At 34.9% G+C, this 16,591-nt stretch overlaps 1 protein-coding gene across 6 annotated transcripts in view; it reads left to right on the forward strand.

The window, feature by feature from the left end:
- The window catches only part of MCTP1 (multiple C2 and transmembrane domain containing 1), a 432,111-nt gene that overhangs the window by 242,466 nt on the left and 173,054 nt on the right, over positions 1 to 16,591 (forward strand). For all 6 annotated transcript variants that reach the window (XM_036226011.1, XM_036226013.1, XM_036226012.1 and 3 more), the window contains 3 exons: positions 102 to 272; positions 3,179 to 3,309; positions 14,841 to 15,027. In XM_036226011.1, the coding sequence (XP_036081904.1) occupies positions 102 to 272; positions 3,179 to 3,309; positions 14,841 to 15,027 (489 nt within the window). The remainder of the gene's footprint in view (positions 1 to 101; positions 273 to 3,178; positions 3,310 to 14,840; positions 15,028 to 16,591) is intronic.

Consider the following 16,591-nt stretch of genomic DNA (forward strand, 5'->3'; position numbering starts at 1 on the left):
CTATTTTTTACTTTTGAAACATTATAATAAGGAAAGGGCTATGCCAAGTGAAGTATTCTGGTTTAAAACATTAAGCTAACTCTATTTTCCTTTGCCCAAAGTTTCAGACTCAAAGTTTGCGTCTGTCAGACGTACACAGAAAATCACATCTTTGGCGCGGAATAGTCAGTATTACATTGATTGAAGGACGAGACCTCAAGGCAATGGATTCAAATGGGTTGAGTGACCCCTATGTGAAGTTCCGGCTTGGGCATCAGAAGTACAAGAGCAAGGTGACTATACTTCTTTTGTGTTCTTGTCAGTATTTGGAAGACATCTGTAGGTTAATAGACATGATTTGGAAGATAGGAATGCTAGATAGTTTTTAAAAGGCTCAACAGATCTTCTTTCTTTTAACTTTTTAAACATAAAGTTTATTGGGGTAACATTGGTTAATACGATTATGTAATTTTCAGGTGTACATTATAATTTGACATCTGTATATTCTATTGTGTGTTTACCACCCAAAGTCCAGTTTCCTTCAGCTACCATATATTTGATGTCCCCTTTACCCACTTCACCCTTCCCCTACCCCCCATATGTCACCTCCTTTACCCTGTTTGCCTCCCCCCTCATTCCCCACTTTCTACCCTCTAATAACCACTAGTCTATAGTCCATGTCCCTGAGTATCTTCAACAAAACTTCTTTTGAACATTATGACAGCAAAGAAGAGCAACAATTGGTATTGCATCTCTTACTTTATGTGCTATATGACCTTGGGTAACTGCTTAACTTCTCTATGTCTCAATTTCTTCATCTATAACACAGGAATAATAGTAGTAACTGTCTTTCAAAAAAAAAAAAAAAGATTAGAATAAACCTAAGTTGATGCCTGGCAAATAAAACATTCATAGAGTGTTGGTTACTATTATTAGTACAACTAATACTAGTATCAGTACTACAAATAGCATTATTTTATATGCCATAAAAATCTGTATACATTACTCTAAACCATTTTCTTCAAACTGACTTGCACCAGTAGAAATCGCAAGTTGGTTTAATTCTTATTTAGAAAAGAAAGGTCCAAATTTCTGTTGCCACTACTAGCAGTGTGCCATGGGGCAAGTTACTTCATCTCTCCATGCCCCAATTCTCCCATCTGTAAAAATGAGAATTAAATTAATGCTTACCTAATAAAATTATTGAAAAGATTGAATGAATATGTTATGCATGCAAAGGGCTTAGAATACTGCCTTGCCCATAATAAATACTCGATAATGATAGGAGCAGAAGGAAGAACAGCAGCAGCAGTAGTAATAAGTATATCGTTCAATAACAATTATATTAGTAGTAATAATATTAAATAATCATTACCATATTATTGATAGAAATAATGATAATTAGCAAATGTTATAGTAGTCAGTTATATTTGGGGCACATGTACTATGTGTGTGTATCCCAATTCAACCTCTATAATGGTCAACTCATACGGCTGGTATTCATAGACAGCTTGGGAAAGTTGATCATATCCATGTCGTATTAAAAACCACATTCTACTCTGATCAGAATGTCTTGGCCTTGACATCATTATTTTCATGAATTTTTGATAAACAGCCTGCTTAGGCTCCTTCTGGCCCAGGAAGTTTTCATCAGGAACCAAAAATATCACAGAGCTGATTCCTTTAGCAGGTACTTAGAACTGTTAGCAGGCTGGTTGGTTAACTTAGTGAGTGCCCACATGGAGGGGGAAAGCATCATTTCTGAACTGAAGGAAATCATGCAGGAAAGACAATCCTAAAAAAAAGAAAACTGAAAAATTAGACTCTTTATGGCCAAATAAGTAAGACAGACCACTCTCCAAAATATTGTAGGAGTTCATCTGAGCCTAATTATGAGCCATTTAAATTATCATAGCATCCATCCAGTGCTATCTTTTTTTCTGCATGGTCTTAATAACATTTTAGAGCAACTGCCAATTCCAAAAATAGGTACCTATGACCACTTCTTTCTTGTCCTTTATCAATTAACATCATTTCCATGTTCTGGTAGCCTTAAAACATTACTTATTTTTATAGTTCTGCTCTTTAGGTATGAAATATGAAACCCAACTATGGACACGTGTCTCTCTTTGCTCTTTCTCTCCATGATCTATTGCTGATTAATTTCAGATTATGAACTTTAAAAATTGTGATTCATTTGCATTACCTTTGCACATAACATACTTCATTGCTTTCAAAGTCTTTACATCTAAAGATCTGTCTTTCATCTATTAAACAGAGAAAAGGCCACTGCATGCCCTCCTGTTGAAAAGAAAGAATAGGGAAACAAATATGAATGTTGTTTAACCCAATGGTGAACAGAATTTTAAAGCACATCAATATGGATAGCTTTATTCATTGATTCTATCATGTCATACCTGAAAACTTGAAGTTACAGAATTTCCTTCTGTTAAGATATATTTCTTGTATATGTAATTTTAAGATTACATACATATACACATTCATACTAATTCACAAACATTTTTGACATATTGTTTTGGGGAAAGAGAATTGAAGCTCTAATCAAAGACTTGTGTTGGAGTCTAGATACTAAAACATAATGGCCTTGGGTGGGTCACTTAAACTCTAGATCTTGGTTTCTCCATACATAAAATAAGGACGATACATCAATGCTATAATTCTAAGGTGAAAATTTACTCGATCACCCCGAAGTTACTTGTTTTTTTCTCCTGCTCCCACAGAACTTTGTCTGTTTTATTTCCACGTATTTAGCTCCCAATTCCCATGTGTGAGGAAGTAAGTAAAAAAATGAAACTCTGGGAATCCTCATCTTTCTTTGTTATGAGATGACAGACTATGAATTATTAACTGGTTATGTAAAATAAATGCTAGTATCTGAGTGAGCTATTTCACTTATAGATGATTTGCTTTTTGTATATGATTGATATCTTTCAGTTGTTATTCAGGATGATAAGGGGGTAACTTTGGTTTTCAGGACAAATCCTTTAGAGTTCTTTCAGATAAAGTGCAATAAAGATACTAGAGATCTAATGGTTCGTTTTCATAATTTCTGGAAGCATTTGTTCAAATCTCACTACATGCTTTCCTAGACAGTACCTAAAGTTTGATTTAATATCTGAAGTTAACATTTTTTTAAGATTGTTTTTTATGAGACAGTAATGACTTTTTGGTTTTCCAGATTATGCCCAAAACTTTGAATCCTCAATGGAGGGAACAATTTGATTTTCATCTCTATGAAGAAAGAGGCGGAATCATTGATATCACTGCATGGGACAAAGATGCTGGGAAAAGGGATGATTTTATTGGAAGGTTTGTAAAATTTGGTATTTTTGGTTCACCTAGAGAGGGAATTTTGTTAAAAAAAATTTTGCTTAAAGTTTGGTTATTATAAGTGATCTTTATTGTTTTTGAAGAAAGAGATCTTATCATGATAAGGCCAAACTTGAGTGAAGTGAAAAATAGATTTGAAGACTGACCAGTAGGTGGCAGTTTTGACCAGTTGATGGAAAGACTATCCAAATTTGATATCCAGAAATTTTCTCCAGATGTCAGAAACATTGTGCGTAAAAGTTATGGGAGTTGAGAAAGAGGAATCTCACTTGATATAAGATGCTTAAAGGAACAAAGAGCATATTCATAGTCTGTAAAGTGATCTGAGATAACATTACTTTTCATAAAGCATATCGTGGCTGTAAAATACATTGTTTTCTACAACTCTCCACAAGGTAAAGAATCTTTATAATCTCATAGGAGTTCATAAATCAGTAGAGTTCACAAGTTTTAGTGAAAGAAGAATCAAGTGAGGCAGAGCTCTGTTAATCTGATAACACAGTGAAGAGAGGACTGTTCTGAGGCTAACGTGACATTCCCCCACAAAGACAGTTATTTTGAATGACTGCTTGATTATATGAATTGTTTTCTTACTTTAAAGCCTGTTTTTATATTTTTTGATAGTTATATACATGTCTTTGTAGCAAAACATTGAAACCTGCCAATACTGAAAAAAGCATGCTGTGCAAAAGAATTTGTTAGTTCAGAAAATTATTTCTTCGTCATAGTTCATGTGATTCCAAGTCTTTAAACATACAGCATGAATAAATCCATACATACCAATAAAGGGAATTTTATGCTAGAAAAACAAGAACAGGAATCCAATCCAATATATTTATCTCTTTGATTTTTTGTTATTCTGATATATGTTTTAAATAATGATTTTATTCGTAGGATTATAATGTGAGAGGTCAAAGATTAGCTTCTGCTAACCTTTAATATTTTGCTTATAAAGTGAAATGGGAAAAACACCACTGTAACCTAATAGTGTGTTACATTTCAATCCCTTTAAAAGAAAAAGCCTTCAATGAGTATTTTTTTCCTGTAGTAACATGATTTTTGAAGTTTTTTTTAAAAAAATTCATCTCATTCTCTTTGGATTGATCCACCACCAATTTGAGTAGCAGTGTACATCTGTTAACACACTGCATACGTTGTATTATAATTATATGTCTATGTTTCTGTTTCCCTCAATAGGCTACGAGCTCTTTCAAGTAGGTACTGTCTAGCTCTTCCTTGAATAATTAATTCATTTTTATAATTTATAGCAACATTAGGTATATTTGGTGACCAAAAGATAATCAGAATGACTATCATGTGTAACTCACTACCTCAGTCTCATTACTTTATATTCAAACTTTCTTATATTGGTAAAATAATGAAGTAATTGGTAAGATGTACTGGTTTTCTATACTTCTGGGTCCTTATTACATAAAGTCCTTCTTATCCCTTTTTCTGTTTTTTCCCATAATGACAGATATCCTTATATGTATTTTATTTTCTTTCTGTGAACTGAATTCCAAATTTGGGAATTAGGAACATTTCTTAGCCCATTTGGTATTGGATTTCCCTTTTGCTTGATTGATAATGTGCGTTCTTCAGGGAAATGTCTAATTATATTACAGAAATGGTTGGCAGAGAGGTGGGCCTGCTTATCTTACTTTACCTTGTTTCTATGAGTTTATCCATATTTTGGCAAATTTTGAGAAAACAGTGACAAATGGCTGATCTGAAGATCATAGAGATTGCTCTAGGTAACAGAAGGTGCTGAGATAGTCTTATAAAGTTTGGAGAAAAAAAGAAATTCCTTTTTGGAGCCTCTGGGCTGGCGAACATGTGGAAGTGCTGAGAGAGTGGCGCACCCTGAGATGGCGCGGAAGCTCCACGCCCATTCCCACACACCTTGCCCTCTGCGTCTCTTCCATCTGGCCATTCCTGAGTTAGATCCTTTTATAAAAACTAGTAAAATCTACTTGAAGTGTATCCTCCCTTCTTTCTAACTGTTGGAGATGTTTACCATCCACATACAGTTTCTGGTTTGGGCTTTGCCTGGATCGTTGGACGAGTTCTTTGTGCTCGTGGCTGTTATGCAGAAGACCCCAGCAAGGGGAATCAAGGAGCCCTGGGCTCCATCACACTCATGCTCTGATGGACACGACTGTGTGCTCCGCTTCTCAGCATCTTGGTTAGATTAAAACTGGCTTGGGCAGTGATTCCAAATACTATACTGTTAAAGAATGATAGAAGTCTTTAAAACTCACATTCATTTGGAATGATTTACTTTTATTTCCAGTTACATATTTTTTCTAAATATAATAAAAACATTAATAAAACCATATTTGGTCATATGCCAAACATAATTTGAGCCAAAAAATTTTAAAGTAAATAAGAGCACAGATTTATTTTACCTAGCATAATACCCTCTGGGTCCATCTGTGTTGTTTCACATAGTAAGATTTCTTTTTTGATGGTTGAGTAATATTCCATTGTATGTATGTACCACAACTTCTTTATCTAGTCATCTGTTGATGGGCACTTAGGTTGTTTCCATATCTTGCCTGTTGTAAATAGCGCTGCAGTGAACATAGGGATGCATATATCTTTTAAATTAGTATTTTGGTTTTCTTTGGATAAATACCCGTAAGTGGAATTCCTGGGTAATAAGGTAGTTCTATTTTTAATTTTTCGAGGACGTCAAAAGGAAGATACCACATGGTTTCACTTATATGTGGAATCTAAGAAACAAAATGAACAAAAAAAATGAAAACAATCTCATAGATACAGAGAATAAACTAGCGATTGCCAGATGGGAGGGGGCATTGGGGGCTGGGTGAAAAAGGTGAAAGATTAACATGTACAAATTAGTAGTTACAAAATAGTTACGAGATATAAAGTAGAGCATAGGGAATATAGTCAATAATATTGTACTAACTATGTATAGTTCCAGGTGAGTACTAGACTAATTGGGAGGATCACTTCGTAAATTGTATAAACACTTAATCACTATTCTGTATGCCTGAAACTAATATAAAATAATATTGAATGTTAACCCTAATTTAAAAATAAAAATTAAAAAGAAAAAAAATAAGAGACCAGATGTAGATACAATTACTCCTAGGACAACATTCAAGTATCAGTTTAAACCACTTTACAGTAAATAGTAAAGGGAGCTATTGTTGAATTTTGAGATAATCAAAAATGGGCAATGGAAACTTGTCGTACACTGTGCTAATTTAACAGAGATATCAGTTGCAGAGAAAGGAAATGACTGTGGTAAATCATCACTTCAAATCTGTTTAGTGTCCAGATAGTACCAGAAACTCTAGGTATGTGACGTTATGCTTCTTAAATTGTGCTTTAAACACATTCTGATACTGAAAAACAACATATTATTATATCTAAGTGGCAGACAAGTAAAATTGCTTGTGTTTGAGTGAAGGTTGTATGCTTACAGTGGAAATAATGCAGATTATAATAGAATTCGTGGTTCCTAGAATAGTTTAGAAGAGAATTGATTTATTTCCCAATCAAATTTGAGTTTTAAGATAAGGTAACAGGAATAAAACTATTATTGTGGTCTTCTGTCTTCTTTTGCAAACTATCATTGCAACATTTTATATCTATATTAACTTTTATTTATTTTTTATTGAAATATATTCAACATATAGCATGTGTAAATTTAAGGTGTACAACATCTTGATTTGACACATTTACATATTGTAAAATGGTTGCCATTATAGCTATAGTTACCACCTATATCACATTACATAATTATTTATTTTGTGGTGGGAATAATTAAGATATATCTGTATTAACTAGGAGTTGGTTAGTGGCCAATGAGTAAATTTAAAGTTGGCCATGGAGGGTAGTACTGTCCCTTTATTGCCTAATAACTTTTTTAAAGGACAATGTCTAAATTCAGTCCCAAATTTGAGAACACTTGCAAAAATAAGATTATCTACATAGACTAGTTTATTGTGTTATAATTTTGTTATTGTCTACTTTATTTTTCAGTTTTGGTCACATATAATTATTGTTAAAATAAATTTTTTAAATGTCTACTCGATAATGGGGCTTTTATTTTTATTACAAAGAAAAGATTGGCTATGGCTGAAAGAGCCACTTGCAAATCTAGAGCGTCAGTACTGTGAAAACTATTTTAACACTGAACATTACTCACTCCCATTTTGAACCCAAAAAGTCAGGCTTTGCCTACTATGTTCCACAAAACTGCTCTTGTCAGGGTCTCCTGTGACTAACAAGTTATGAAATCCAATGGGCAGTTTTCAACCTTCCTCTTAACTGACCCAGCAGTAGTGCTGGACTTGGCTGATCCAGTGATTGGACTTCCTTCCCTTAAAATATGTTTTTTCACTTTGTTTCCAGGACTCTAGATGCTGTTTTCCTCTTGTCTCACTGCACATACTCTCTTGGTCTCCTCTGCAGAATTTTCCTCCTCTCCCTTCTGTTTTAGTTCTGGGGGGCCTTGGAACTTAGTCCTTCTGCATCTTCTCTGTCTATACTTGCTCCCATTGTTCTATACTCACTGTTGTGCTTTTCATACCATGTAAGATCAACAATGACAAACGTACAGCTCCACTCCGTAACTCTTCTCTGAACTCTAGATTTTCACATCCAACTGCCTACGTGATAGCTCCACTTCAGTGTTTAATAGGCTTCTCCAGTTTAGCAGGTCCAAAGCCAAACCTTCACCCCAGTCCCCCAAATCTGCTCTCCCTTCAGGATCTCCCTTGTTTGTTGCTAACGTCAAAAATCTTAGAGTCATTTTTGATTCCTTTCTTTCTCTCGCTCTCAGCAAATCCATCAGCAAACTGCTAACTTTTCCTTCAAAATATATTCAGAATTCAATCTCTCATCTCTCCATCATTATGATGCTGGTAGAAGCTGGCATTAGCTTTCACGTGGACAATAGCAAAGGCCTCCTATTCTTCCTTCCACATAACTTTAATAAAGTAATTTAACTCCTCTGCTTAAAACTCTTCAATCGTTTCCCATATTAATCTGAGTAAAACCCCCTTTCCTCGACATTTCTTTCCCTTTCTCTTGCTTTTTCTCCATCGAAATAATCACCATATGACATATGGTACATTTCACTTACTTACATTATCATTTATTTCCCATCACTAGGATGTAAGCTCCATGTGGGTTTTGTTCCATGAGGATTTTTGAGTGTTTTATTCTCTGTGGCATCCTCAGTGCCTAGAAAAGTGTTTGGTATGTAAGAGGTGCTCAATAAATATTTTCTGTTGTTTAATTTAAATACCCAAAGCTTAATTTAATCCTGGAAATTATGGTTCTTTCTTCTCCAAATTTGACACCAGGCATTGATGCAAAGGCAATTAAAACAACATGCCTTAGTGGAAGATACAAAGTTTCAGTGTAACTGAGGAAAAATATTTGTGTATAATTCAAAAGGGGAGGATTAATGAGTTAGAGAGTAAACGTGACTGAGTAATCTTTATGCTTAAAAAAATTATTGTATTTGAAAAAATAGCCTATACATTTATCAAGATACTTATATCACAACTTTTTCATCATTGTGATATCTAGGAAGTTAATGCCATCTGGTTCTTAAATTTAACACAAAAATAAATTTACCACAAATAATAATTCTTTGTAACTTAAAGGACACTATTGTATCTATTAGTTCAACGTTAGGGGATAACAAAGGAGGTTCAACTACCAATTTTATAGATGCAAAAGGTGAGACAAGAGGTTTAGAGGTTGCTTAGCTAGTATGAAACTGGGGTGATTGATCTGGGGCTCATATCCAGGACTCCTGACTCAAGTCCATGCTCCTTGCACCTCGGTCTGATATTCAGTGTGTTCTGTTCCAAAGCCATTAAGTGCTCAATAAAATGCTGAGTAGTCAATAAACTTAGGTAGTGTGCACCATGCTGCAAGTTTGAACACATTTTACCTGTCATTGAACTACAGATTTCAAGTACAGGTGAAATAATGTTAATCTGCATGTAATTATTTAACTTTCTGATCACCTGCATTTTGGCAGGCAAGACGGACTGCCACCTTTACGATAATCAGCTAATAAATCCTCATGATTGTTACACTTTTATGCAGAGCTGTAATCTGAACAAATTGGCTGCTGACAGCTGCGGTAAATTGCCAAGAATGAGTGCTGTCAGAGAACAAGTTGTTTTTATGAACGTGCAGAATAAGTAAATCCCGTGTCAAGCAATTTTATTCAGTTGGAGTTATTTGCAATCCAATATAGCAAGATTTATAGCATTATTTATTAGTGTGCAAAATGCTTGTTTATCTGTAAAGTGGCATTGATTTGGGGTACATATATTTTAGGCTGGTGAGTTGCTACTGACTTTATTTGTTCCATTGTTATCAGGGCCAACACTGCCCTTGACAACAAAGTGCTACAGATGTAAGCTTGAGTAGAGAGCTCTATGTCAACAAAATTTTTATTAATGACATGTGATAAGAAAAACTTAACCCAAACGGGCAAATTGCGGATGAAGAACAAAAGCTTTCAAATTCTACAGCCATAAAAATAAATCTATACCTCTGAACTTAACACTGAGAGAAAGAGAATGCAAAGAATGGAGAACGGAATGTGTAGGTACACATATACGTGAGTTCGGATGTACTGCGGTGAATGAGGAAAACAGCCTTCGATATTGGATATTAACCAAACTAATGTTGTCCGAAGGTTGAAGGTTAATGCATTTGAGCATTTGACTTTCAAAAGATTCCAATGTGCAGAGTTTCATATTTGTGACACAAATGCTACAATGATTCTTTTACTTCCTCTGTAAATAAGGGCAGGAGCAATCCTGCTGCATTATTAATTTGAAAGCACAAAGATAGTTCATCAGAAAATTCTACACTGAGGAGAGCTTTTTAATGAAATCATTATATTTTACCTTTTTTTATTTCATTAGGAAGATAGACAATTTTTAAGAATGAAGTGTATAATTGATTCTTCAAAAATTCAACTTAAGCCAAGTATATTAAGATTTTGTTTCATTTTCTTCCGTGTGTTACTATTTTTTCTTCTGAAGATTTTCTCAGAAAGTTTATGCTTAACTGCAGTATTTCTTACACAATGAGCAAAGTTTGAAAGACAGTTTCCATGTACCACTGTGTGTATATTACTTTATCTTTGAGTCAATGAATGAAAGTATCACAAGTTTACAGAAGTATGTCCTAATAAAGCAGTTCCCCAAAGACAATTGAATAGTGACAACTTCTGAAAACAGGAAGGTAATAACAACATTAGCATTTTGTAGCATCAGGGATGATGTTAAAAACCTGCATAATCATGAAACTTGAAAGCACTTTAGTGGTTACATATTGAATTCTTTATAATGTAAAATTCCAGGGAATTAGGTATTATATTGATTTATAATATAATATTATATAATATATAATGTGTCATTAGTTTTACTAATGCAAACTAGTTTCCGTATACTAAGAAATCTCAAAAAACTTCATAGTTGTTAAATTTGGTCAAGATTATGTAAAATATGTTTTTACAAATTACTCCCACCAAAGAAATTCTATAAAGGCTTGTGTTTCTATTCTGAAGGTTTCATTTTTAAATGTCTTGCTAATATGGTGGCTTCATAATATCATTAGCTAATACTTTAAGATACAACATACACTTAGAACTTCATTGTTAAAGAGTGTAGATGTAAATTTCTCTTGCAAATATTTTTTCTTAATAATTTTGAAGTGTTTTGGCTGAATTCTTGCTAGATCTGATTGTAGCACTATTGGTGTATAAATCAGATGTGGCTGACACAGAGCTCAACTAAGAGTAGATGTATCTGCTCTACGTATTCTTGTTTATCATTCTGTTTACTTGTTCTTGTTCAGTTAGCATTCTCTTTAATCCACAATTCTTTACTTGGATCTTTTAAAGCCAGTTGTCCATTTTGTGAGCATTAGTTCAGTGAAAACTAGATTAGATAATCCGTAAATCCACTTAATGGGACATATATGAATTGCAATTCAGGGAAAGCAAGTCAGCAAGTAAGAGGGCCACTGTCAACCCCTTCATGTCAGGCAGCTCCTACTGACCCTTCAGAATACTTCAGAATACTTGATAGGAATATTATTGGTCATGGTTTCAGGCATGGCAGATGGAAAGGCAGGGGAGAAAAAACTGATAGAAACTCTGAAGTTTTTCTCCTTGAACTCTTGGGGGGAAATGTCACCAAAAAATGTGACATATTTCTTTCATGTGCCTAAATAAATACATATAGTTTTTAAAAAGAAATTCAAGCTTTGATACAGAAGTCAGGAAATGTGGTTTGAGTTCTTGGCATCACTTAATTTCTTTGAGCCTCAATTTCCCTTTTATGATTACAGATTACAGTAGCTCTGGAATCTTCAGTTTTAAGTTTGTTTTGATTCTCCGATTGATTGATCGATTGATTGGTGAGTTGGGTTCAGTATAGATAGTAAGTTTTTGAATTTTCCAATATTGAACTAGCAAGGCATATGCAGTAATAAAATTAAAACACACTGAGTCTGTGGTAGTTCTGAAAATAAGAATATGAAAAACAAAAGCTTAGAAAGTGCTGAATCCCCTAAATCTAGCAGAGACCTGACACATAAGGTACTTAATTAATTGTTAATGAATGAATGAGTGAGTGAGTGAAATGAGTGTTGGAAAGAAATCAAACCCATTTTCTAGGGAGATAATATAGAAGTGGTGGAGCGAGCACATTACATGCTAGTTTTGCTCTGTCACTGTTCCCATGGGTAAATTCTGGCTCCTGTGAACCTCCACCTCCTCGTTCATACGTACTTTAATACTTTCAGAGGACCAACAACATTCCAGGTGCACCTGCTGAGCAATCAGCTGTGTCACTGAGACACAGGAAACGGTGGCCAGCATGGTAACCTATTACCTGGCATCATTTCCTAGTGTTCCCTGCCTCAGATTCTTTCTCTCTCATTCTCAGTGCCTGGGATTATACCTCCCAGTAAAGCATCAACACTTATTCATTGCCTCAAGCTCTGTTTCCTAGGGCTAAGGCAAAAATCATTAATAAAATTCAACCCCCTTACACAAATGCCTAAAACACATATCTGATAGTGCCTGTCCCCTGGCTCCCCACCACCTATGAAATATCTTTAATGAGGCAACAGCGCCCTCCACAACCTACCATCAGCTTCTGTGTCACTTGCTGACTCACAGTTACTGCTTAAGTCATTCCAGACAGCTTGTAATACTTTTACCACCCACGCTAGGGTTCAACTGTTTCTTTGTGTTTGGACAAGGCAACCCCTCTGCCTGAGATGATGTATCTACCTAACTTTGCTTGGCTAATTTTTGCCTATTCTCATTGAAATAACCTGAAGTTATCTTTCTCTGTCAATATTCTGAGGTGCCTTGAGGGCAGGCATCTAGCACAGATATCCTTATGACTATTGGAACCAGGTAGAGAATTAAGTGAAATAGGCCAGCAGTAAGTAATAGACTGTATTGGGGGCAGTAACTAAGTCAGGAGACATCTGCACTGTCTTTAAAATTATTTAAATTCAGAACTTTTTTTTTTTTTTAACACTACAAGGAAAATCAACAAATTAATGGGCCAGATTTGATCTAAAAGTTGCCAGTTTGCAATGTCTGGACCTGATCATCTTTTGAACACCTTCCTCAACTCTAAAGCATTAAATGCAATGACTCTAATATGCATGAGGAGTAGCCCAGCATCTATATGATCCATGTGAAATGGTAATAAACATAAAAGGAAATCCTCAGAAGGTGTTGATGAGTTTCGGTGTTTTAAAAGTGATACAGTGTCATGCAAAAGAACAAGGCAAGGACAGACAGGACTAGGAAATGCATGATAGAAGTAAGTGAAAGACCCTCTTGGTCCCAAGTTTACCCAACCAAAAGTACTATCTGAATAGTAATCTCTATTTAATTTTCTAGTATCGTACTCCCAATGTAACCCAGAGATTCATTCAAGTCAACAAACTACAAGGTAGACACTGTGTCAGTTGCTGGAAAGAGCTGTAAAAAATCATATTGATGTTTTTCTTTTATATTAGAGAATGCATTTGATTGGTTGTTTTTCATCATTGCATTTTTTAACCCTCAGTTTGTCCCGGGGTTGTTGGCAAGAACTTAATTCCAATTAAAATTAGAATATTAGATAAGGCATTCGATACTGTTTTTTATTCTTTAGAGTTTAAGGAGGCAGCATGAAAGTACTTAGATGTTATGTTCACAGAAACAATGAAGCTATTTGATATACATTTTAATTTTAAGATGATGTTTTCCAGACTGGACACAAACTATCATTTCCTACTCAACAGTTAGCATTTAGCAGGCACACATTTTTCTGTCATTGACCAGGGCATTTCTTTTTAATTTCTTGCATCTATATTCCTCTTCCTCCCAATTGTTTTTAGTCCTAGCCATCTCTCATGCCACTTTTGAAAGGTAAAAAGAAAAGGTAAATGTCAGACTTTGGTTCAATTCATAAAATCACTCACACTACAGAGATGTTAGAGCCCAACTATTAGCTTTCAGGCCCTTTTCATAGGAGTTTAATTTAAAAGCAAAACAATAAACAATAAGTAGAGTGAAGAAGGAACAAAAATTTAATCTGATCCTGATAGCTGACCACCCTGTTTACGGTATGTTACCACATTTGTTCTTGTAATTCGCCTGTTTCCTGTTTTAAATGCCTTTATTCATATCTGCCCCCTTACTTTCAGTTTATTGGCCTTGTGGTTACCATAGTATCTTTTTCTTCTAAGTCTATTGACATTTTTTATGAAAAGAGTTTGCCAGGTGTTTAGCTCTGAAGAGTGGCATGTCAAGCATGGGCTGCCACGTTATGAAACCTCTCAGCACAAGTCTGGTATGTAACAATTGAGCTATAATGTTTTCAGAGGATTTGTTTTTTATTTAAATTTATGGATGTTCTGTGAATAAAGAGGCATGGTTTTAAAAATGAAAAGTTATGGCATCACCAGAGTACATATTCTATTCACTGCTTAGTAACATTTATGAATGAAGAAAAAACAGCCATTGGTTTAAAAGTGACACAAAAATTCAGACTCTCAATAGTTTGCCTCTCTAGACAGCTCACAGTAGTCTCTATAAGCACACCACTGATTTAGGGGAATTGGAAGTCCCTGCAGATTTATGGGTAGCAATGGGTTAGTTATTGAATCAGATTGAAGCACTTTTTTTGCATTTTACAGGAAATAAGCAATTCGACACCAAAATAATCAGGGTCTGAATTTTGGGAAGAAAATCAGCTGAAATGAAAGATGTATTCTTCCAGTGGTCCAAATAATATTTTTGTTGATTTACTTTTCATAGCTCTGAGCAGCCTGTACTTCTACTGTTTGATGTGGCAAAAAAAAAAAAAAAAAAAAAAAAAAAATAAAAAAAAAAAAAAAAAAAAAAAAAAAAAAAAAAAAAAAGAAAGAAAGAAAGAAAGAAAGAAAAGAAAAGCCACTTGCTAATTCAAAACATTTGTTTCTAGGTGCCAGGTTGACCTGTCAGCCCTCAGTAGGGAACAGACACACAAGTTGGAATTGCAGCTGGAAGAGGGTGAGGGACACCTGGTGCTTCTGGTCACCCTGACAGCTTCGGCCACAGTCAGTATCTCTGACCTCTCCGTCAACTCCCTGGAGGACCAGAAAGAACGGGAGGAAATATTAAAGAGATATGTACGTATGTAACCCTCCCCCCCTCAGGGTCATGTGTGACTAGATGAGGTTGTAAATAATTTACCTGGAGTGACAGAAGTACATCTGAAAAGCTGTCTGACAGATCAATCAGTAGAAGCAGAAAGCTGGGCAAATGCAAATGCAAATGCCATGCATATCTTTTCTGATGCGCTTGCCTTACCCACTGATGTCTAGACACCTGGTTTCCTTTAGAGCCTCTTCCAGCCACAGCACGTTCTAGATTCTCCTCAGTGATTTTATCGTGCAACAAAATTATCATGCATGAAAATTTTCCATGAAAAAAAGTCAAGTTTACACAACATTGCTTTAAAATTAATTCACTGACTCTTTGTAATTGCAGTTCATATTTCTTTGTCTTTTTAAGTTCGAAATGGAGTTAACGACACTTACATTCACTAGTAGCTTGGTAACCAGAGCGTATTCGCAGAAACAATTTTTATTTTTGACTGTTTAAAAAAGCCTCACTTTATTCCCTAATTCTTTTTAAATTGATTGTGAAATACAATTAAAAGGAACTTTCCTTACATTTTGATCAAATGTAGAGTGATGGAGTGGAATAGTGAGTCATTAAAATAAGTACCCTTCTCAATTTTTGCCAAACCAAAATATTCACAAACAAATCTACCTCTTTCCCAGCATCCTCACACTATGCATTTCCCACCATGTAGTTTTCTTGAACCAACAGAGAGGGGAGCTCTTACTCCACCATTCTCTCTCAATAGTGGCTCGGAAAAAGTGAATGCCTCAGTACCCGTGAAGCTGGGGAAAAAGCGCTCCCACTTAAAATCACAAAGCTTGTATTGTACGATGCTGCCAGGTGTTTAGAAGGCTCCTCTAGACACTCAGCTATGAAACCAAGCTCTGAGTAACAAAGAACTGCTTAATTTTTTTTTTTTTTTTAGATTTTAAAATATTCCTATTTGCTGACTGACATCCTTTCAATAACCGAATTTAATAAAGATGTACCTTATCAGGCTGCACAGATAACATGAAGTGCTGGTACTAATGCTCTACACTATTCTTCAAACAGATTAGCAGGATGTGCGCTTCAGCAAATTTATTCTGGCTATCTCCACTGAATCAGCTGTCTGCTAATGCTTGTACAACTCATCCACCAATGGTGTTATCATAAACAGTTTAATAGAGGTGACTTAGCAAGGCTAAATAGTATATATTTTTAAGCTACCTAAAAGCCTAAGGTATTGTGTGGCATCTTCTAATACATAAGTGCAATTATGAAAATGATTTCACATTTTGGTACCTACCAAAACATAGTCTCTGTTACCAGAAATGAGCCTCATGAATTAGAACAATTTAAAGGAATTAATAAGTGTATTAATATAAAAATTACTCTTGGTAATATACTGTATTTCATGGATTAATATTTTATACTATCCCATATGTTAGAATGATACTGCAGGCTAGGTAATTAGAAGTAATCCAACCATTATTGATTCTTTTTTTCTTTTTTCTGGATGAGCTTCCTTTCCTTAGCCGTTTTCATTTAGAATTTGAGTATTTCTTTCCATACCTTTTTTCACGA

The sequence above is a fragment of the Rousettus aegyptiacus genome, unplaced genomic scaffold (assembly GCF_014176215.1).
Source record: "Rousettus aegyptiacus isolate mRouAeg1 unplaced genomic scaffold, mRouAeg1.p scaffold_m13_p_8, whole genome shotgun sequence".
Lineage (NCBI taxonomy): Eukaryota > Metazoa > Chordata > Mammalia > Chiroptera > Pteropodidae > Rousettus > Rousettus aegyptiacus.